The following is a 21,929-nucleotide window of genomic DNA, read 5'->3' on the forward strand; positions in this document are numbered from 1 at the left end:
CACATAGCTTGGTTTTGGTTCCTTTCCTGAAGTACCAATAGTGAAGTACATTTGGAGGCCATCTTCCAGATCATGGATTCCCAACTAATACACAGCTTATTGTCATATTCATTCTCTCCAGCCTTCCCTTGCAAACCAGCTGAGAAGGAAAAGGTACACACACTCACACTGGATATTATAATTAGACTTACTTCCATCAACCTTTGATAGGGCATGGTTCTTGCCTGGACTTCACCATCTTTATAGCCTCAGTACTTCTTTGTTCAAGGTAGATCAGGACTTTAAGCACAGGATAAAGGGAGCTGACTTACAATACATTTGAAGAAGTCCATTCTGCTTCACTTCTATACTTTGCCATATTTTCTTAGAGCATCTACAAGTCTGTCTGATATTATATCAGAATAGATCTGAGTTGCACATTTGTCTCGAAATATCTGAATTGCATGATGGTGCATTTATTGTTTCAGATGTAGATTTGTATTTTCATGGATAATGTTGCACAATATTATGATACATGTTTTTATGCATTTATATAATTTTCTCTCAAATAGATGTAATCCAAACAATATTAGATTATTGTTACAAAAGCATTAGCACAATCATCACTGCAAGATGCCTTTGGAATATGATAAATCATATTACTATTTGGTTTTGTGAGATTTCCCATCCATGACAGAAGTCTTGTATCATTTCTGGTAGGTTCCTTCAATTGTACGTATCTTTACCCTTCAACTATTCAAGTGCCCTTTGAATAGACAATAAATTCAGCAGCTTCTTACTTGAAGTTCACATCTATCATAATTTAAAAGTCTTGCTAACATTTGAGGAGCTTGGAGACAGTCTATTTGAACTCAAATGGCTACTAAAACAATCATCCATATTCTGATCCCCAATAAGAAATAGTACATACTTCACCTAATGATCTTTTAAAATGGCAGCTGCAAATGTTAACATTTTCCTGAATTTGTCCTTCTATAAATCAAGCAATCCAAGCGCAGATGAGAAAGTGACTTTCAGCATATGCTGACTTGAGGGCATCCAACTTTCAGAAAAGTTGCACATTGAAAATCCTTATGCTCTGAATGTTCAAAATATGTGATTATTAGAAACAAGGGATCTCATGGCATGGCCCCAAAATGTTTAAAGAAAGAAAGAAATATAAAATGGCACATGTTACTTGATATTTACAAGAGCTGGAGGATCTTTTGACAGCATGCCCTTTTATTCAGGAGTTGTAATCTTGGGCCCACTTACTCCTTATATAGCTTATTGGGTTGACTACATTAATTTTAAATAGAAGAGCAGCAGTGGCATGTTAGAATGCTCCAGAATTCCTGGGCCTCTAAAAATGTATTTGGTAGAACAGAGAACTTGCAAGACCTCTAGGCTCAATAAAACAAAGGTTGGAGAGCAGTTAGCAGGACCGAAGCATAATCTGTTTCACCTAAATTATTTTGCTACACCCATTGTCTAAAAATGGGTAGTGAATGCTGGTGCAGTTGGAACCCAAAAGCTAAATGGCTAAATCACTCATGTAACTATGATTTACCCCTTTAGCAGGGAGGCCCCATTATAAGAGATGAAGATTCAATTGAATATGAATATTTGCAGATGATACTGTTCAGTTAGGCTATGTCAAACAATAACCAGAGCACTGAATTAGAAGGGGAAAAAAGGAGGGTGGGGGGGAAACAGCATGTAAAGTGAACAACATGGGATTTCTGATGGGGATATGGTTGTCTAAATACATAAATGTAAAGAGAGAGGCAGAAGGATTGTTAGTTTTTCTCTTAATCCCCCTCCTCAGCCTGGTAAGAAGTTATTGATTCAAGACAATTTAGCTGCCCCAGTTGTTCTAGCATCTGCCAGGAGGTTTCTTGCTAAATAAACTTCTGCTTTTGTGTGTGGTGTGCTGGTGGGCTGTGTAATTATTTTTTTGTAATAAAGAGGCTCCTTAAAGCTTCAAGAATTACTTCTAATCTGAATTACCCGAATTCCACTCTGGGAATATATATCCAGATTACCCTATGTTACTTTTGAAGAGGAGACAGATGTTCATGGCTGCGAAACAGATAGTTCAAGTTATTGGCTTTCCCCCCTTCCTGTTCTGCTGCTCTCTGCTCAGCCAGATCTCAGATACGCAGTGGTAGGCATATGGACAGTTTTTAAACTCCCCGTGAAGTGTATGTTTGCACATTTTCAGTTGTTGAAGGGCTAGTAATACTGACAGGAACATGGTCTGCACTGCTGTAGTTCCCCAAATGAGCTGCCAGTTGCAAAGAGTAAGCTATGACTTGTCATAGCCACCCAAGCGCAAGACATGGAGGGGAGAGTCTGTCCTGGACAAATATCAATGAACAAAGCGAGTCTGCGTGGAAAATGTGTCAAAAATGTCATTGGGGGGGGGGGGGATCACACAACACTGATCAAAACATCTTCTGCCTGTCATCTCCCTAAGAGGCTGTTGTGCACACTGGTTATAATGCATATTGGGGTTCAGACGACACACGATGCCAGAGATCCCCGATTTGACTTTAAAAGCAGTCATGGAAGGCTAGTCTGGTTTGGGGTTATGGGGTTGAGAAGGTTAATTGTTCTTTCAGTGGTGCTTCAGTTCTTGGAAATGACCAACCAGGATGCCAGAAGAGCCCATGGGGGAGGGGGAGGGAGAAACCCTGCAGACTATATTGTGGCTATCTCATTTCCCTTAAGGGGGGGGGGCTTATAGGAGGGATGGCAGGGAGTCACTCAAAAGGGAGTGATCAGTCACTCTCCAAGCAAATGAAAGTAATTCTCCAGCCCACCTCCTGTTGTGTCATATCTGTTATATGCCCTTTAAAATAATCCATCTGCAACAGCTTCTCCCCTCTTGGCGTACTGGTTAAAAGCAGTGACTTCTAATCTGAAGAGCTGGGTTTGATTCTCTGCTCCTCCACATGCAGCCAGCTGAGTGACCTTGGGCAGGCACAGTCTGTTTAGAGCTGTTCTCATGGAGCAGTTCTATCAGAGCTCTCTCAGCCCTACTCACAGATGATCATTAGCCGCCTTTTGGGTAGTGAAAAGTGAGCTATAAAAAACAACTCTTCTTCCTGTGCAGGAGGGGAAAGCACATGGCACACCTTTGCTCTGGATGGGGAAATGACACCACTACCATTTTCCATCTATCTCTCTTCCTCCTCCTTCATGCATGCAGACACGCACCCTTGTTCTGAATGGGAAAGGGGCACACTATCTTCCTCTGTGCCACAGCTGCTTTTTGTCTGTTCCGGGGAATCATCTCCTGCATTGAAAACTGCATTGAAAACTACAATCAGGGGTGGTGATAGTGGTGTTTTGTTTTGGGAAAACCACAGAACTCCTCTCCCCCAAGCAACACAAATTTATTCTGAAATAGTGGAGAAGGCACCATTTTGGCTTCTACCCACTGAGATGCCATTTTATGAGTAGTAGCTTCCAAGGGTCAGGTGGAGGGGGGATTAAGTACTTGCCAGAATCATATAGTCTCCCTAGAATTCCAAGAGCAGCATTTTTACTGGAGAAGTTATATAAGGGGGGGGGGGGGAAGAATAGTTGACCTCTCACCCGCAGTTGCTTTCTAGGGACCAAGGACCTGTCTGGAGTTGCAGTCACAGAGCTTCAGGCTCAGAACTGTATCATGTAGTGTGGCAGAACTGTAGAAGCCCAAACTTTCCCCTGTTTATTCAGAAGTAAATCCAAGTTCAGCGCCACTTGGTCAGAATTGGGCTGCAGAATTGGGCCTCCTCATGTAATTGCTGATTTTATTTACCAGGACAATCTACTTCCATCTAGAGAAACAAGATGTGTTTGTATTCTTTGGGGATTTGGATAACTTTCGGGGTTCAGGTCTGGGACATTTCTCTAGGGGTTCAGGTCTGGGACATTTCTCTATACATAAGCATGTTCACATTTATACCCTGCTTTTCACTATCCAAAGGAGTCCTCAAAAAACTTACAAACATCATTATCTTCTTCTACCCACAACAGACCTCCTGTGAGGTAGGTAGGGCTGAGAGCTCTGTGAGAACAGCCCTAAGAGAACTGTGCTTGGCCCAGGGTCAGCCAGCTGGCTGCATAAGAAGGAGTGGGGAATCAAACTTGGTTGTCTGGATGAGAGGTTGCTGCTCTTAACCACTATATCATTTAAGTAATGGTAAGCAGCCTGAGAGGTACTTGGGGCAAAGACTTGGTAGACAAGTTTCTGTTTTTAATATGATCTGAAAATTGTGTGCCTCTCATATCTGAATTTATTATTAGGTAGTGATAACAGTAATGGGAAAGTGACTATGTCTTTCTTCGGAAAGTGTGATTGATATGGATTGATTCTAGCTGCCTAACTCAGTATGCTATAAAGTAAAGCCATTCCAGGTGACAGTGCAGAAACAGAATAATAATCTTCGAGTGTATCTGTATATCCTACTCACGCATAAGAAACAGAGAACATCTGGAATAAGTAAATGTTATGTCTAGTTTCTGAAATATTTCAAAAACTGCATACCAAGACTTTTAGAATTTGGTAATGAAAGCCAGTGGAAACATTTGCGTTATGACAGGAAGAAAAAGCTGTTAATGTGATTATTTATTTATTTAACAATTAATATTTTATCTTGACCCAGGTTTTCATGCTATTCACAATAAACTCTTGATTGCAAAGACTGAAATGATCGCTATAAACCATGATAAATCTTACACTTGAGAAAAAAAAATTAAAAACCACACACAGCTTGCAAGAATATTATCAAATAAACATCACATTTGGAAAGAAAATTACTAGGATTATTAGTGCAGTTTTCAACCATTCAAATTCTTTCCAAACCTGAGGAACAAACACACTTCTGGGAGTCAACAAATAGCCATTCAGGTATTACCATGGTGTTAAAAACAGGTAGTCATAAAAAAGCTGAGATAACCATTTTATACATCACCCACATTAATATGTCCAGCACAATCCAAAGGAGGGAGGCAAAATGCACAGAGGAAGCTGAGAAGGCACTACGCTGGCATCTCTCACAGATAAAACTGGTACCTCCAAGATACATAGGAGATTTTGAGGTGCTACCCGGAGGTTGGCATCACTAGAGAGTGGGGAAACGTATTCTGATTTGGGGAACAAGCAGATTGTTTGCTTCAATCTGTGTAAAGAGAAATCTGGTCCTGTTAAAGTAGGCTCCTTTTTTCATATGTGGTAGAAAAGTGAGAAAATAAGACAATTTTGGATAAAAGTATATGATATATTAGAAGAGATGCTTAATGTTTCATTTTCTATGAGATGAGAATATATGTTGTTAAGATTGTTTCCAGAAAGTCTACCACTGCAAGCAAGAAATTAATTTTTTTATGCAATGACACCAGCGAAATTGAAGTTAGACAAAAACTGGAAATCTTCGGAAATACCAGCTATTTCAATTTGGCTTGATAAAATGGTCAAACTCTTGAAAATGTCAAAACTGCCTAGCATAGTAAACAGGAAACCATCAGAAGAATACCAAGAACAATGGCAGTTTTTTACGGATTACCCAACTAAATAGAAATAAGATTTCAAGAGAAAAAGGACCTCAGGGGGGTGGGGATGGGGATACAGGGGAAAACTTGTACTCAATCGTGCAAACTTGTCTAATTCTTTTCTCTTATTCTGTTCTTTTCTGTTTATACATAAAAAATAAAACGTATAAACAAAAAAAATCTGGTCCTTTAACAGGCTTGATAAGACTGCAGTCACCCCACCTGTCTTCCCAACTCATTCTTCTTTTGTAACACCTAAGACTGCAAGTTAGGAAAGGACATTTATAATAACAACAACTACTACAATTTTATTTGTATAGCATGCCCTTCCCAGTTTTCTCAGGGAGACTAACAGCAGGATTGAAACAATTACTGTTACACTGATAAACAGCTGATAGACAGTTTGTAACATTTAAATTAAACCGAGTTAAATTATGTTAAATTATTCCAAATTATATCCATAAAATGCCTTATAAAAGAAGCCAGATTTTGTTGGGCGGCTGGTGGCTTTTCTCTGTCTTGCAGGTATGGAGGCCAGTGTTTCCCGGGCGTTAATTTTCTGGCCTCAACTGTAGGCCCGGCGGTACAGCTCTGTTTAATACTGTTGAAGGAGTCTGAATTTCCCTGCAGTGAATTCAGACTGTTTGGGTTTTTTTAAAATTCAGTCTAAAGGATGCAGCTGATAGCCTTTGTCTTACTATGAAGCACAGTTAATTCTGCAGTGGAATGCAGCACACACAACCAGGAATACTAGCTAAACAATCTGAAGCGTGAGGCAAAAGAAAATACCATAACTTATCCAATTGAAACTACAGGGGAGATTAGGTAGACAGAGTAATTACCTGAATTGGAATTTAGCCAGGACACCAGGGCCAAGCGCACATATTCTTGCAAATAGTAATGCAGGGTGTTTAATGACTACATGTGGCCAAGATCTGAGTTCCGCATCTGCTCCGGCAAGATGTCATTTCTTTTCAGGCTTGTCTTAATTTAAGAATTATATATTACAGCCAAATCATAGACATGCATTAGAAACATTCCATAGCGCCTTCTTCAGCATAATCAATGTAAGTAATTTACTAGATAAAAGAATGTTAATAGCAAGGACTGTATAATTTGTATGGCTACAAAATTGCACCTGTCTTTCAAGGGAAGAAAGAGACGCTGCTGAGCACGGAGTGGATGAAGTGCAAGGTCAAGTGTAAGCACTTCTGTTTAACATGCAGCTTCCAGAAATATCTGTGGGTGCTTTCAAAAAGGAAATGAAAATTATAGCTAACAAAGTTATTATAAATAATTGTTGTGGCTCCTCTCTCTCTCCAGCAGACTTGATAAAGCAGTCATAATTGAAACCTATAAAATATTAATTGAAAGGTGCCTACAATGAGTCTTTTGCAAGTGTACAAGTTCCACTTGTGTTTTGTGACCTAGTTGGGGCACAAGGGAAGCAACGACAGGCTAAGTGACTTGGCTGGAAATGGTGTATAAATGGTGTGCACAATAGCCGGGAGTAAGAGTCTCTCTTACAATATCCTGTTGTATTAAATGCAACAGGGATGCACCCTTTGGATCAATGGTCATTCCAGTCCTTTGAAAAGCAACCAAATCTAGAGTTTGACTTAAGAAAAGTGCTAGAGGGGGAAAAGAGGCAGCACAGTTTGTTTGGGGAGGCAGCATAGTGGATCTACATCAGAAGATGACTCCAGCCTCTGTGTATTGTCAGGTAATGGCCAGCTCTTTGGGGACAAGAAAGATTTTAAAATGCAACTTAATACTGTAGCATTCTCCCTGGAATATTTCCCTTTATCGCCTATGACACTCAGGTGAGAGCAGGATTATATTTCTTTGGAAAGAAACTGAGTGGATACTAGTAATGTTATTTCTAAAATGAGAGCAGCTCAGCATAAAATAGAAGTTTCGGTGTAACAAAATGATAAAATTGAGTTTTCCCTGTATACGACTCCCCACCCCAAGCGACAGGCAAATATAAGCCTAGAATGTTTCTCCTTTTCAAAAACAATTAAAAGTTAAATGTCTTTCTGTTCCTTGTTAAAGATTTGAATCAGTCTTCTGCACAACTGGTATGCTTTCTCAAGCCCCAGCTTCCTAGTAACTTTGTTAATGTAATGCTGAGAGGGCTGGAGAAAAGGAAAATAAAGGAAGAAAGGGCCCATTCCACATGCATTGGATAAAGCACTTTCAATTTGCTTTTGCAGCTGGAATTCCCTGTACAAAGCAGGAAAATCTACTTCTTAGGTGTAGGGACATAAAATGCCCTGTTTGGCTCTTTGACCCTGCAGGGCCGAACAGGGTGTTTTCTCATCCCCATGATGGTGGGATAGCATTGTGACACTATTCCACATTTGTGCTGTGAAACTCCCCACCCCCGCCCATAGCCACTGTGAGGTGTGCAGACTCTTTCTGCCCCGGAGTTGTGTGTGTACGCACACAACTGTGGGGTGGACTGTGTGTATTGCGGGATTTCTTCCCCTGTTAGTACAGGGGAAGTGGCAAGGCATGCTGCCCTACTGCAAGAAATCAGCGGCGGCCTTGTATGGCTGCCATCGTGCATAATCGGTCATTTAAAGTAGCGATCCCCAACCTGTGGGCTGCGGACCACATGTAGTCCGGATAAATGGAGGTGGGCCTCGAAGGACGCCTTCTCCCCCCCCCTGGCCCTTTACATCACCCCCCCAGCCCTTTACAATACACTTCATTGTTGTGCCATGTCATTATCTTATTTTTTAGGGATGTTTAAACATTACCATAGTGATCAGAGACCGCTAGGGCAGTGGTTGAGAGTAGAGGAGTAAACTATCCCCCCCCACCGGGCCTCAGTAAAAGGCGTTGAGTGGTCCCCAGTGAGTGGTCCCCGGTGTTGAGTGGTCCCTGGTGATAAAAAGGTTGGGGACCACTGATTTAAAGCTTTCCCTGATTTTTTTTAAATCAGGGATCCTAGTCTTACAGTAGACATTACATTTCTTTTAAAAAGTAAATTGACAATATGGGGAAAGGGGAGAAGGTCAGGGCAGACTGAAGCTCTTAGGAGCTTCCAGTGTTTATCAGCACCCCACTCTGTGTTAGGCAAATGTTGGGAGAAATGCGAGAGGGCGAGGAGAAGGCTGGAGAAAGTTTAGGAATCACATGGAAAGCCTCTCTAGAGTTCCTATATTAATGATGAATTGCTATTTCAGTAGACTAAAGGGGGACTTTCAAAAAAGCAACTGTTAATGCCTAAGCAGTACTGGAGTTTATTCACTGATGAATGGCATGATGACAGCTTGAAGAAGGTACACAGTGGTCAGTCCTTGATCAACGTGGGCAGTACAGGAGTGGGAGGCCAGCCTCCCAGGGGTGGGAGAAAGGCAGGGCAAAAAATCCAATAGAACGTTTGCTTTGGAATAACATCAGCTTGGGATGGAAAAATTGGGGCAATAGCAGTCTTTAAAAACCTAGAAAAACTGAACTGGATGCATGTTGAAAACTGAAGGATTCAAAAGCAATGTAGAATAAAAATCTTCAACAGACATTCACTCAGAAAGCTGGATCAAATGCAGAATTAAAAAACAACCAGACAGGAATTCATTGTATAACCGGAGGAAACCTCTGGTGCAGAAAAATTACATTAGAAATCGGTAGTCATAGATATTAGGATTCCTTGTGTACGGAATATATATTTTAGTTTTACATAAGTTGGGAGGCAACTAAGGTACAAGACACTTGCAGGAAAGACAGGTGGTGCAGGTTGTGCTTGGGGACTCACAACCTAGTGAGAGAACAGTATACAAGAAGAAGGATGGAGATTTAGACATCCATAAATCTTGCAAAACCACAGAAAACTGACATTTATTAAAGATAAATCCTTGAAAGGAGAAACGTGACAGCTATGTGAATGCCAGCTTAACTGGCAAATATTCAGCTTTGTGAACAATTAAAACAATAAAGGATTGAAGAAGCAAACATGATATTTCCATGTGTACTTCTTTCATACTGAAATATCTGCCTTGAAAGCAAGGTTCAATTAAATTAATTGGGTTTCTTCCAAATAACTATTCTCAGGTTCAGAAGGTAAGCCAAACATCTTCATCATTGGAATTTCCCTGCTTCTACAGCCCAAGAGACAGTTTATATTGAAAATATATCACGCAGTTGAAAATAAAATAAGAAAAAGAGAGGCCTTTTCTTTGGTGGGCCCAGTCCTGCAGAATGTTTCTTTTTGTTCATTCTGAAATTGATTGCCCTCAGTTTTATTCAGTGCCCCTGAGCATTACTGGAACAGGAGGAAACGTTCTATCTAGAAACTATCTACTCAATGAGTTATTTTATACAAAGTCATGTTTCTTTTAAAGTGAAAAGACAAAATTCTTTCATTTTTCCTCTTATACAACTCCAACTCATTAATCAGCTTGGTTGCCCTCTTCCCCACCCTTTCCAGCTCTGCAATATATATTTTGTGATGTGATAGTGAGTGACTAGAACTCTGCAGAGTTTTCCAAATGAGGGTGCATCATAGATCTATACATGTGTATTTCAGTTATCCATTTTATTTTAACTCCCTTTCTATAGGACCATTTCCACACTGGAGGTTTTGCACTGGGCTGCAGTCTGGAGTTTGAGCTGGGGCAGGTTGCCCCATCTCCTCCTGCTCCTGCATGGGGGAGCATTTAGCCCTGTGTACCTAGCCCACCCTGGATCTGTGTTCCTGAACAGGAGCTGGGGCAGCAAAGTTCCCAGTGTGGAAATGGTTTCTAGTCATCCCAATGCAGCTTGCCTTTTTCAGTTCTGCTGCTACTGTTACACACTGGGTCCCATCAACATATATTTAAAATTAGGATTGTTTGCTCTAAAGTGTACCAACTTACAGAACACAGTTAAAATCAACAGATAGATCAGCTTCATGCCATCAGTTCAAAAGCTATAAAATGTCTTCCTGAATCATGTGGCATAAGCATATCTAACAGAAAGTCAAAAATGAGAAGGAAAGATGACTTTCCTGTGGGGACAAATTCCAAAGCCAGAGTTCTAAGAGATGATAATCGGTCACAGGCAGTCTCCAATAATAATAATAATAATAATTATTATTATTATTATTATGATAATAATAACAATAATAACAATAATAATAACAACAACAATAACAACAACAACAACTATTATTATTCATTCAATTTATTACCCGTCACTCCTGTTCCTGGCAGGTTACACACAGGCTAAGAAATCAACAAGCCTTGAATAGGCTACAAAGAATGTAATACACACCTCACTTAAAATAGCACTTAAATTTATACACTAGAAAGGTATACAATATTTAATAATACTGCACACCAATATTTTACACAACTGCACATACAAGGACTATACACACAGTATATGTGTCTAGCCTATTCACAGTGTATTAATTTCCTGGATGCTTGTTACACTGTAATCTACTTCTCTTTTGGTTTTCCTAAACTAAGGGAAACCCAGACATTTAGGGCTTCGGGGCAACACCAGCACTTTGAACTGAGCTTGAAAATAATCTGGCAACCAGTATAGCTGACATATTACTGCCAAAAGATGATCCCCACGGCAGGCTCTGGCAGCCATATTTTGCATTCAATGCTAGACATTTCTTCTATGGCAGTGTTACTTCCAGTACATTACAGAAAGCGTAGTCAGAGTTGCCTTGCCAAGGAACATGTGCCTAAACTGGTAAAAATCACACATGGCCATTTCTCCTACCTGCTTTTTCAATCTTGGTCGGGAACTGCCCCAGATAATGTACTTGATTATTCAAGAGGAGTGTAGTCTATCCAGAATGGACTGTAAACCTGCAATGTAATCCTTAATCAGAGTTACTGTCTTCTAAGCCAATTTTCTTCAATTGATTTAGATGGGTATAACTGTATTATTATTTACATTTATTTACAAGAATTATACATTGCCTTTCTACCCTCATCACATCCTGGTTCTTGTCTGGATTAAATTTTATTTTAGCTGTTCAAATCAGGTTGTTAAGTTCTCCAATATCAACTCAAGAGTTCTTTTAGTTGGCAGAGTTTAAATATGTGTGAGAGAAGCACCAGAGTGTTCAAAGGAATAAAGTAATTCTATTAAGAAAATAGCCTTGTATAGAAAGAGAGAGAAATTCCTAACAAACTGTCCAACTGCAATCAGTCTGTTGTGGAGGCAAGCAGGGAGGAAGTACACAGAGCAGGGAGTATTCAACTGAACCAAACAGGACACAGAGTAGGTTATTTTATTTATTTATATATTCATTTATTTAATTTCTTATTTTTTATTTTATTCCTTATATTATTATTTTAATAATATCAGGAAGTTCCTGACTTAACTACCCATTTCCTCCAATGCAACATTCCTCATATTCTGTTCAATCATGCACACTACAGCTCTTGCATATTCCAACAGTGTTTTCCCAATCAGCTGGAAATTCATTTTCATCCTCCATGAATTGAAACAGAGCACAAATACAGGCAAGAGAGTGTAGATGTTTTTTTTTAATTTTTATACTGCCCTTCCCAGGGGCTCAGGGCAGTTTATAACAAAGCAATGAGGTAAATAGCATAATATGTAAAACACAACCATATACTATAGTCAAATTTAAATTATTAAAAATGTCAAATTATTAAATTGGATTAAAATCCTTCAGGAATGGGAGCCACTACCTGTCTCAGCAGAGGTGGAGGGCATAAAGTGCTGGAGTGGAGTGCATGATGATAATCAGTAGTATTAGAGGCATGATTATAGGCACTCAGCATGAATGCATAGGGAAGCCAGGTTCATTGATGGATTTATGGGCCTCAGCTGTAGGCCTGGCAGAACAACTCTGTCTGGCAGGCCCTACAGAACTGTTTTAGGTCACGCAGGACCCCTTGGAAGGGGTCATGAAAATGAACAAAGCACCACAACGAATATGGTATACTACCATATCAGATTCTGGGTGTAGCCTATTTCACCTCATTTTAGAAGTAGCCTTACTTGATCGGTCTTACTCCTAGACAGCAGGCATTTTCTCTTTTAAGTGCAGATATATATAAGGCTGCATGGATTCCCTCCTCCCTCTGCAAATCCCTACTCAGTTGGTCCTGCCAGTCCACTCTACTTTTCTCTGGCTAAGGCTGGCTGGCACCCCAAGATCAGGACTCCGGACAGTCTCCCCTCCACATTCCTAAAGATGATGCTTGGAGATCACAGTCTTTAATGTTTCTACAGGCCATACATCCATGCTCCTGCTGAAGAAGCGTTTAGACGTGGGACTGCTGGATCTTCACAAGGAGTGATGATGCTTTCCTGGACTGTAGTCCTATGCACACTTGAGAGTCAGCTCCTTTGAACACAGCAGGACTAACTCCTCAGTGAACCAGCATCGGCTTGTATGTTTTACAGTTTGCCTGGCCTGCAGTCCTATGGGACTTACTCAAGCCTGTGCACAAGATTAAAATAAAGGGGGGGGGGCTACAATACATCCCAAAATCTTTGTGCAACTTCTTAATTAGTTGTCTCAGGGACATAGTAAAAGCTGGCATGGCTTAGATTCCTAGAATGAGCTGGAACAGGCATTAAACAGAGTACCATAAAAACAGTGGGATGAATTACAGACAGTTGGGAACAATATTTCAGAAATAAAAAGGCAGAAATCCCACGCCTTTAGCAACCGTTACCAGGCCAAAAAGCCTGTGGAACACACAGAACAGGCCGGAACAGACATTAAACAAACACGAGTACCACACAAAACGGTGGGATGAATTACAGACATTTGAGAACAATATTTTAGAAATGAAAACGTAAAACTCTCACCCCTTTATTAACCCCTTCCAGGCCAAAATGCCTCTTGAACAACCAACAAGAATTAAACAACAGTACCAAAAAAAAATAGCGGGATGCATTAGAGCCACTTGAGAACTATATTTTTGAACTGAAAAACTTGTTGGGCATCCCATTTATTTGTGGTACTCATTTAATACCCGTTCCAGCTCTTACCCTGTCCCATTGTCTCACTTTTTCTTCAACTTTTAAACTCTTTGTCTATTATTTTGCTGTCTTGCACCATCGTTCATAGACTTACAGTGATTCAAAGCGTAGCTTTTGTATAATTTAATGTGGGGGAAGAGGAGTTAAACTCCCCCACCCCCCTTTGCACAGCCGTGGACTTACTCTAAGTAAACCAGAGCTGGCTTGCAGCGCAGTCCTAGGCACGCCTGGGACTAAGCTCCGCTAGCTTCGAACTAAACCCGCGCCTCTCCAACGCCACCCTTCCCGCGTCTTACACGCAGAGCTCCTCCACCCCGTTCCAACCAGGAGGGCGAGCTCCCCTCCGGAAGCGCATTGGACACGCCCTTCTGCTGGCGCTGCCTTCTTGCTCCGCCCCTTTTGCCTCACCTCCCAGATCTCCAGGCGTTCACTTCTGGTTGCGTCACCAGCGCAGGGCGCGACCGCGTGACGTCAGGGGGCGGCGACGGCGAGGTCGTTTCCATCCGTCAGTCAGTGGAGCGAGGGGGGATCCGGGGGGAGGGGGGGAAAGATGGCGGACCAAATCCCGCTGCATCCGGTGCCGCGCAGCACCCAACGAAGGGCGGCGTATTACACCAACGCCTCAGCCGCTCAGCGTCATAACAGGTACCGGCTGCCGGAAGGATGGGGTGGTGGATGTGGACACCCAGGGACATGGGCGGTGGCACCCGGGCACAGTCGCTGCAGCCCGACAGGAAGGGGGAGAAGAAGCACAACCCCCTCCCTTCCTCCATCCTTGAAGATAACCAAGTATTCCGCCCGTGGAGCTGCACTCGACAGGCCTTTCGAGGGCTGTATCGTTGCGGGCCAGTTTGCTCAGGCCGGCGGGGTGGCCCTGAGTTCGGGGAAAGATGCCCGGTTGCTCTCAGCAGTCATGCAGTTATAACGGAGTAACCTTGGGAGTTTGGAGTGCCTCGATTCAGCTCCAGTCTCCCTCCAGTGTTTTGTTTGTTTGTTTTTGCAGCCTGGGCTTAAATCCGGTTTCAATCCAAGTTCATTAGTCATGGAACATGTAGTGAAGGAGATGGTGCCCCTGAGCATGTGCCGAGTACATTTCCCATTACCCCTGAATAATCTAACTCTGGGTTGCTGCATTATATCACTTACAGGAGGATACCAAAGTTGGCACTTTAGTTTTAGAACTAACCTTATGAAGATATATGCATGTTTAATATACATAGATTCATAGAGTTGGAAGGGGCCATACAGGCCATCTGGTCCAACCCCCTGCTCAACGCAGGATCAGCCCAAAGCATCCAAAATCATTTTATTTATTCAAAGAAAAGAAAGATTGTGTGGATATAAAAAGGCACTGAAGGCCAAAATATTGATAACTAATTTTTGCGCCATACAGGGTAAAGAAAGTGCAAGCTAAAATGTTCTAATAACTTCAGACAAGTTCAGAAATCAAAACAGACTATCTTAGGGTGAAACCGCACAATGTGATGTAATTCCCAGTCCCATATTAGGCTTGTGAATGAAAGTGGTGGTGGTGGTGGGGGGGGGAATTTGGTGAGCGTCATCTCCTCTCTAGTCCTTCCCCTATTTCAAGCTGAATTCCAGCTTGAAAAGAAACCTATCTGTGGAAACCGTAGTGTTTAGGATGGGTGAATGAGGGAATTGTTTTCAGGAAGAAAGAGGTAGAGGAAAGATTAAATGCACTCTCCCATCCTTCAGTTCTTCCTCAGCAAATCTCCAGTTCATGATTAGTTAGTAAAACACACATTTACTGAGTGTAATTCCATATTTATGAGCACAAGTACCATCAGGAAATCTATTCAATGAGGTCTTGTTAATTTTGTTTCTTCTAGGTGTGATTAATATGAGCCAGTGTCTTGGCTTTTTTCAGTAGTTAGCTGCACTTGTGCTCATACCTCATAGGGTGTCTTATATCTATTGTCTGTGGAACAATTCTCAAGTTGTGTTTAATTGTGGGGTCTAGTTTTTGCCTCCTTCTCTGTCTTGAAGTTGGGATTAGAGTGCGGAGTCATAGGCACAGTAAGTTTGGCAGAGAAAGGTGTGTCATCTGCCATTGTAACCTTGGCAGGTGAACTTACGGGCTCCTAAGATAAGACAGTTCCATCAGTCTCCCCCTTCTTCCAACTCTCTAGACCTGCCCAGAGTACTTTTTTTTCTACCAACTATGCCTATATGTAGGCCTGATGGTATTACAAGTTGGTTCTTGCAACATGTTGTAGATTTGTCTCTATACGGTACATCAATCTCTGACATGATTTTTGTCCCTTGTTAAAAATATGTCTGCCTTAGATATGTTTCAGCTCCCATAGAATTTCCCATAGAAATGTATAATAAGGCACTAAGTTCAGATGAGTAGCTGCATTAGTCTTTTGAAGTGACCATCTTTGTAGCATTGTAAGACTAAAGAATGTATTGGATTATACGCTTCTGTGAGCTGAGAGATATTTTGTCAGGTATGTGAATTATTAAGAGCCTAAAAAGGTCAACACAAGGGAAATGAACTTAAGCCCATACAGGGTAGAACACAATTCTAAAAAAATATAGTACCAGTTTTTATGAATCAAGTTAAAAACTAAAGGCTTTTAGCATATAGTCTCAATAAAATCAATACATACACACATACATACATATTAATGCCTCCACTGACTAGTTGCATCGTGGCATTACCTTTATCAATGGTCAGGCACAAAATAAAACCAGTATATGTAAAATATTCAATAAATACAATAATTGTTATAGCCACTTGGTTCCTTTATATAAAAAGAAGATATATTCAGGACACTATGGACTTATAGTCAATTCTGTGGACCAGAAGGACAGATAAAACTATTTGAGGCTTCTAATATTTCCAAAACAGGTCCTGGCCAAGGTAAGCACTTTCAATGTGCAGTATGTGTCTTATACTCAGGAGCCAACATTCATGAGCATACTCTAATTGGCTGCTGTATTCGACAAGGTGGACCAGTGGTCTAATCTACCAGGGTTCTTCTTCTGTTCTCAGAGGTGTGTGGGGGTAATTATTACATAAATAGGCATTCAGGCCCGGTACCTCGGACAAAGCTATATTACATTACATTGCAGTGCTTAAATGAAAGCAAGATCCAGTAAAAAGAATATGAGCTAGCACCTTAGAACCAACAAGATTATTTTGGGTGTGAGTCAAACCCCCCTTCATCAGGACTTATATCCTGAAAATGTGGTTGTTCTCTAATGCAGTGGTCCCCAACCCCTGGTCCGGGGACCGGTCTCGGTCCAGGGATCAGTCGGTACCGGGCCGTGGCTCCTCCTCGTCCTCCACCCCGGCTGCTGCCTCTAGGGCTACCCTGCCACTCTGCTGCCAGCTCACCTTTGGTGCTCTCCAGCAGCCGCCATGGCTGGGGGCTCCCGCTTGGCGTGGCACTGCACAGCTGCTGCTGGCAGCACACTCCTGTGGGTGGCGAGAATTCAGTGGCACCGGCAGGAAAGCAAGGGGAGCAGGGGCTCAGGCAGCGGTGACCTCCCTCGGCAAAAGACTAACCCCCCGGGCCTCATTAAGATCATCAAGCGTTGACCGATCCCCAGTGATAAAAAGGTTGGGGACCACTGCTCTAATGTGCTGGTGTTTTCTTCTGCTGCAGAGCAATACTGCTACCCTCCTAAAATGATCAAAATAATAAATGATCCATTGGGAATGGAGTGCAGACCATTCCTAAATTTTGATGAACTACAGAGTTGGATGATCTTAATAGTGTATCGAAACCTGTAGGTCAATTATTTCCTGTAGTGAGCTAATCCTGCCAGTCCCTAATTAGTCTGAGTCTGGTAGTAACAAATCTGCATGTTAATTCCAGGTGTGCATCTTCTCACGTCAGACTCCCCATTATAGTTTTCTGATGAACTGCTGAAACCTCTCAGCTGGTTATTCAACACTGAGAGAAGATGAAACACATCCTCACCAGTATCAGAGTTTTCCCCCATAAGTTCATTTTATTTGTCTGTTTCATCAAATTGGAACAAGGATTTCTGATTTGGTGGCGTTGTTACAGAGTTGGTAAACAGTACATTAAAAAATTAAAATGAATGGGGAATAGTCCCTCTTAATTATTTCTTGGCGCAAGCACTGTTTTCCAAAATATTTTTTTGCGCCATATTATTTGAATTAGTGATTAGTGATGTTTCTCTGATGTTATTATGTGTTGTGCCTTAGCCACATGCTAGCATTTACTGGCATGACCAGAAACCAAGCTTCTTCCCTGCCCAAGAGGTTGCTTGGGGCAGTGGTCCCCAACGCTTCGGGCCGCGCCTGCGAGCCGCACCCGCGGATCGGGCCGCACCCGCGAGCCGCGCCCGCGGGCCGTGCCCGCGGATCAGCCTGCGCGGGCGCGGCCCGGCCCTGATTCCCTCTCCCCGCCCTCCCGCAGTAAGAAGCTTCCCGGGCCGCAAGATTTTTACTGCGGGGGGGGCGGGGAGAGGGAGCCGCGGCCCGGCGCCATGGCCTTTGCGGCCCGGCGCCGGGCCGCGGCCCGCAGATTGGGGACCACTGGCTTGGGGCATCAAACAAACAGGGAGTGGTGATGTGGGAGGAGGTGGCAAGTATGACTTGCTGTTGCCTCCTTTTCCAGTGCTTCTTGAGGTCCAAGCAGAGCATCAGACATGCCAGGGAAAGAGCAACACAAGAGGAGGTGTGTGCGTCTTTTTTGTCTGCCTCCAAGAATTCCAAGTTACCATACTTACAAATTTTGCAGAATAGAAATGGAGAACATTAACTTACTTCTAAATGATGTACTGTGTTGCCCATTATGCTTTCCCCAATACTCGGGGACCTTTGGAAGCATCTTCTGATACAGTGGAAGGTGCTGACATCAAAAAATAAGGCTGGGATTGCTAGTGCCTATGCAGAAGTGCTTGAATGTGCACGTAAGGCTTTTCATGATTTTTGTAAGGGTAGGCATTTATGAGTATATTAATCTACTAAATCTTATGCTGTTTTACAAAAGAATTTAGCAATGTGAGAAACTTTATGAAATTAAAAGAATAGCTGTTCTCTATCATTCATGCTCTTTTTCAATACAGCCTGGAATAGATAAAGTGATTTTCTGTTTCCAGTCTGTACATTTGAGAACATTTTAATATATGAGAAAAGTATGGAATCTTAGGCACTAATTCTTACTTTTTAGGACATACGCTTGTATGTTGCAGCCTAGTTGGTCAGATGCATAAAGGGATTAAAAAAAACAAAAACCAAGCAGGCATTTGAAAACTATACTTCTATGTTATCTAGGAAGTATGACTGCACTTGGAACTCTTTTGAAAATATCATCTAGGGCAGGCGTGACCAAACTGTGGCTCTCCAGATGTCCAACATGATGCTTGCAGGGCCTCATGGTAATTGTAGTCAATGGACATTTGGAGAGCCACAGTTTGGCCACTCCTCATCTAGAGCAATGTGTAGTCTAATGAGGAAAAGAAAGGAAATGAGTACAGCATTTCATTTGATCAAGTATGCATGTGTGTGATCTTTCAGCCTCTTCTAAAAGTGTGCAATAGCCCATAATCTTTGTTTAGTCCCTGGATTATATAATTACATTTTTACCTTAATTTTAAGTTGTTCGTTGAAGTTATTTATTTTCTTCATTTATACTGTACTTTCTCCTCTGTGGAGAACCAAAATGGAAGACAAAATCCTCTGTGGAGACCCTAAGTGGTTATTCTTCCCCTGTTTGATCCTAACAACAATCCTGTGAAGTAGGTTAGGTTGAAAGAGTGACTGGCCCAACAGACTTTCCACAACTGAGTGACAATCATGAACCTGGGTCTCCCATATCCAAGCCTGATGCTTTAAGTGCCACACTGTGCTCTCTTTGAATATACCTCAGCATACTCTTTATTTATTCAGTTTTACTCCTCCCTGCAAGCGGGTTTACAATACAATCACAGGTAAAACCAGTACCCCTCTCCCTACCCTTTTAAACATACTCTCCAGGATAACTGGACTGGGATGGTCTAAAACAGGGGGCTGTGGAGCCAAGGAAAAGGTGTAGGGATGGTCTAAAACAGAGGGTTGTGGAGCCAAGGAATCGGGGGGAGGCATGAGTGGTTTTCAGACAGCCATGGCCTCAACCATAAGTCTGTCAGAAGAGTGCCATTTTGCAGCCCTTACGGAACTTTGACAGCTCTGTCAGGGTCAGATTTCAAATGGCAACCCATTCCACCAGTTCTGAGCCACCACCAAAAAGGCCCTGACCCAGGTTGAGACCTCACAAATGTTTTTAGGGCCATGATTACCAACAAATTGGTGTTAGCAGAGCGCAATGCTCCCTGCGGGGGTGGGGGGCATATTTTACCTGTCTTTATCTTTCAAAGCAGCTTACAATTCTAACACCTGTTTAATCCCCTTGCCAGAAAAAATTGCATCTCAAACTCCTTAAAGAGCTCTAGGGCAGTGGTCCCCAACCTTTTTATCACCGGGGACCACTCAACGCCGGGGACCACTCAACGCCTTTTACTGAGGCCCAGTGGGGGGGGGGATAGTTTACTCCTCTACTCTCAACCACTGCCCTAGCGCTCTCTGATCGCTATGGTAATGTTTAAACATCCCTTCAAAATAAGATACAAACACGCCACAACAATGAAGTGTGTTGTAAAGGGCTGAGGGGGATGAAGTAAAGGGCTGGGGGGGGGGGGGAGAAGGCGTCCTTTGGGGCCCACCTCCAATTAGTCGAAGGACCACATGTGGTCCGCGGCCCACAGGTTGGGGATCGCTACTCTAGGGAATATAACAATCTCACTGCATCTCCTGTAGACTCTTAGTGTTTTGTATAGTGGCTTTCTAAGGTTACATTCATGGCAGATGGAATAGATGTAGTTAACTTGCTGAATCTCTCTGGGCTGTAGATTGCATCATGTATGCAAGAGGCTAGTTGTGGGGAATGTAAAAGTAAGCAAAAGCTTTCAAGCTGGGATGCCCTGAAAGTTGATGTGCTGTTTAAAACGGGTGAAGCTCTGGTCGAGGCAGCAGGAGGAAAGTTGGTCAATTTGATGGAATTTCTTGCAGTAGACCATTCTCATTAATTATGGTGGTGAGTGTTATCAATATACCTCTAGAGTTCAGTGTTGATGATTTTGAAGCTGCTGTTCCAGATCAATTTAAAAAGTAATTGCTGGCACTAGTTGAGATTGTAGAATATGTTCAGTGTTTGAGGAAGATATTTTCATCCACTTCAACTTGGATTAAAAGGTGTTTTTTTTTAAAGGATTTTTACCATTGCCATATTTGGCACGAGACTGCTGTTTTATTGTAGAAGGTTTGAAGCATATTCTGGAAATGTACATCTACTCTATGTGGACTATTGGCCATTATTGAGCCTTGTAATGGTTTTCTCTTGTAAACCAGGCCTTACAGAACACAAGCAGTAATAGTATGTGGGTGGTGGGTAGTGTGTCTTTCAGAAAAGTGTTTTACTCAGTTTTACACATTTTCTCATTGAGGAACACCTTACAAGCTTCCAGGGTTTTCAAGAATGGAAGTCATTTGACAAGTATGTTCTTAATTATTAATGTTCTGGTATAAATGCTATAGCATGCCATAACTGAAGATCTAATACCAAGCGATTTTCAGTCTGGCTGCACTGTGTAGGTCCTGCATTAGGAATATTTTATGCATCCCAATCATGCAGTACAATGTATATTGTATTTTTATTTTTTTTCTTTGCTATTTGTAAAGGAATTATTCCTTTAATGAGACATACTGAATTGGCTTAATATTGGAATTTTACTTTTTTTAAGAAGAAGAGTTGGTTCTTATATACCGTGTTTCTCTACCCGAAGGAGACTTAAAGCGGTTTACAGCCATCTTCCCTTTCCTCTCCTCACAACAGACACCCTGTGAGGTGGGTGAGGCTGAGAGAGCCCTGATATTACTGCTCGGTCAGAACAGTTTTATCAGTGCTTTGGCGAGACCAAGGTCACCCAGCTGGCTGCATGTGGGGGAGTGCAGAATCGAACCCGGCATGCCAGATTAGAAGTCCGCACTCCTAGCCACTACAGTAGGGACACCTTGTAAATAAAGATTCCTTTGTCCATATTTGTATAATGGGCAAGAAATTTTAAGGCTACAGGCTTAACTGCGTTTATTTTTCTACAACAATAATTCTCAAAGCTTTAAAATGAAACCAGATTTCTATACAATTCAAATGTATCAATTAATTAGTAACTAGCATTAATGTCAGTGGAAATTATTAAGTCTGTCAAGAGCAAATGTAATATTAATAACATACTCATGGAGCAGACAGTTTATTTGATGTGACTCTTGGGGGGGAGTAGAGAAAATAGCCTTCATTTTTATCTTATTTCTTAGATAAGTATATCCATTTGTCTAAATTCAAAAGCTCACTTCAGAATATGCTGTTTTCAGAAGCTCATTTAAAAAATGATTGTCCTTC

At 41.9% G+C, this 21,929-nt stretch overlaps 1 protein-coding gene and 1 long non-coding RNA gene across 4 annotated transcripts in view; one reads left to right on the top strand and one right to left on the bottom strand.

Annotated features, from left to right (window-relative positions):
* LOC143845009 (uncharacterized) overlaps positions 1-14,020 on the bottom strand; it is a 69,093-nt gene extending 55,073 nt beyond the window's left edge. Inside the window, exons 1-2 of one of the 2 annotated variants that reach the window (XR_013234215.1) lie at positions 13,900-14,020; positions 11,242-11,330 (exon numbers count right to left, since the gene is read on the bottom strand). This is a non-coding gene — a long non-coding RNA (uncharacterized LOC143845009). Of the gene's footprint in view, positions 1-11,241; positions 11,331-13,787 lie in introns of both variants that reach the window. The other variant, XR_013234214.1, reaches the window with a different exon arrangement.
* Positions 13,986-21,929, top strand: part of ATP9B (ATPase phospholipid transporting 9B (putative)) — a 157,190-nt gene continuing 149,246 nt past the window's right edge. The window contains exon 1 of one of the 2 annotated variants that reach the window (XM_077352940.1): positions 13,986-14,136. In XM_077352940.1, coding sequence (XP_077209055.1) covers positions 14,042-14,136 — 95 coding nt within the window. In that variant the 5' untranslated portion in view covers positions 13,986-14,041. The remainder of the gene's footprint in view (positions 14,137-21,929) is intronic. The other variant, XM_077352941.1, reaches the window with a different exon arrangement.

Source organism: Paroedura picta, chromosome 9 (assembly GCF_049243985.1).
Source record: "Paroedura picta isolate Pp20150507F chromosome 9, Ppicta_v3.0, whole genome shotgun sequence".
Lineage (NCBI taxonomy): Eukaryota > Metazoa > Chordata > Lepidosauria > Squamata > Gekkonidae > Paroedura > Paroedura picta.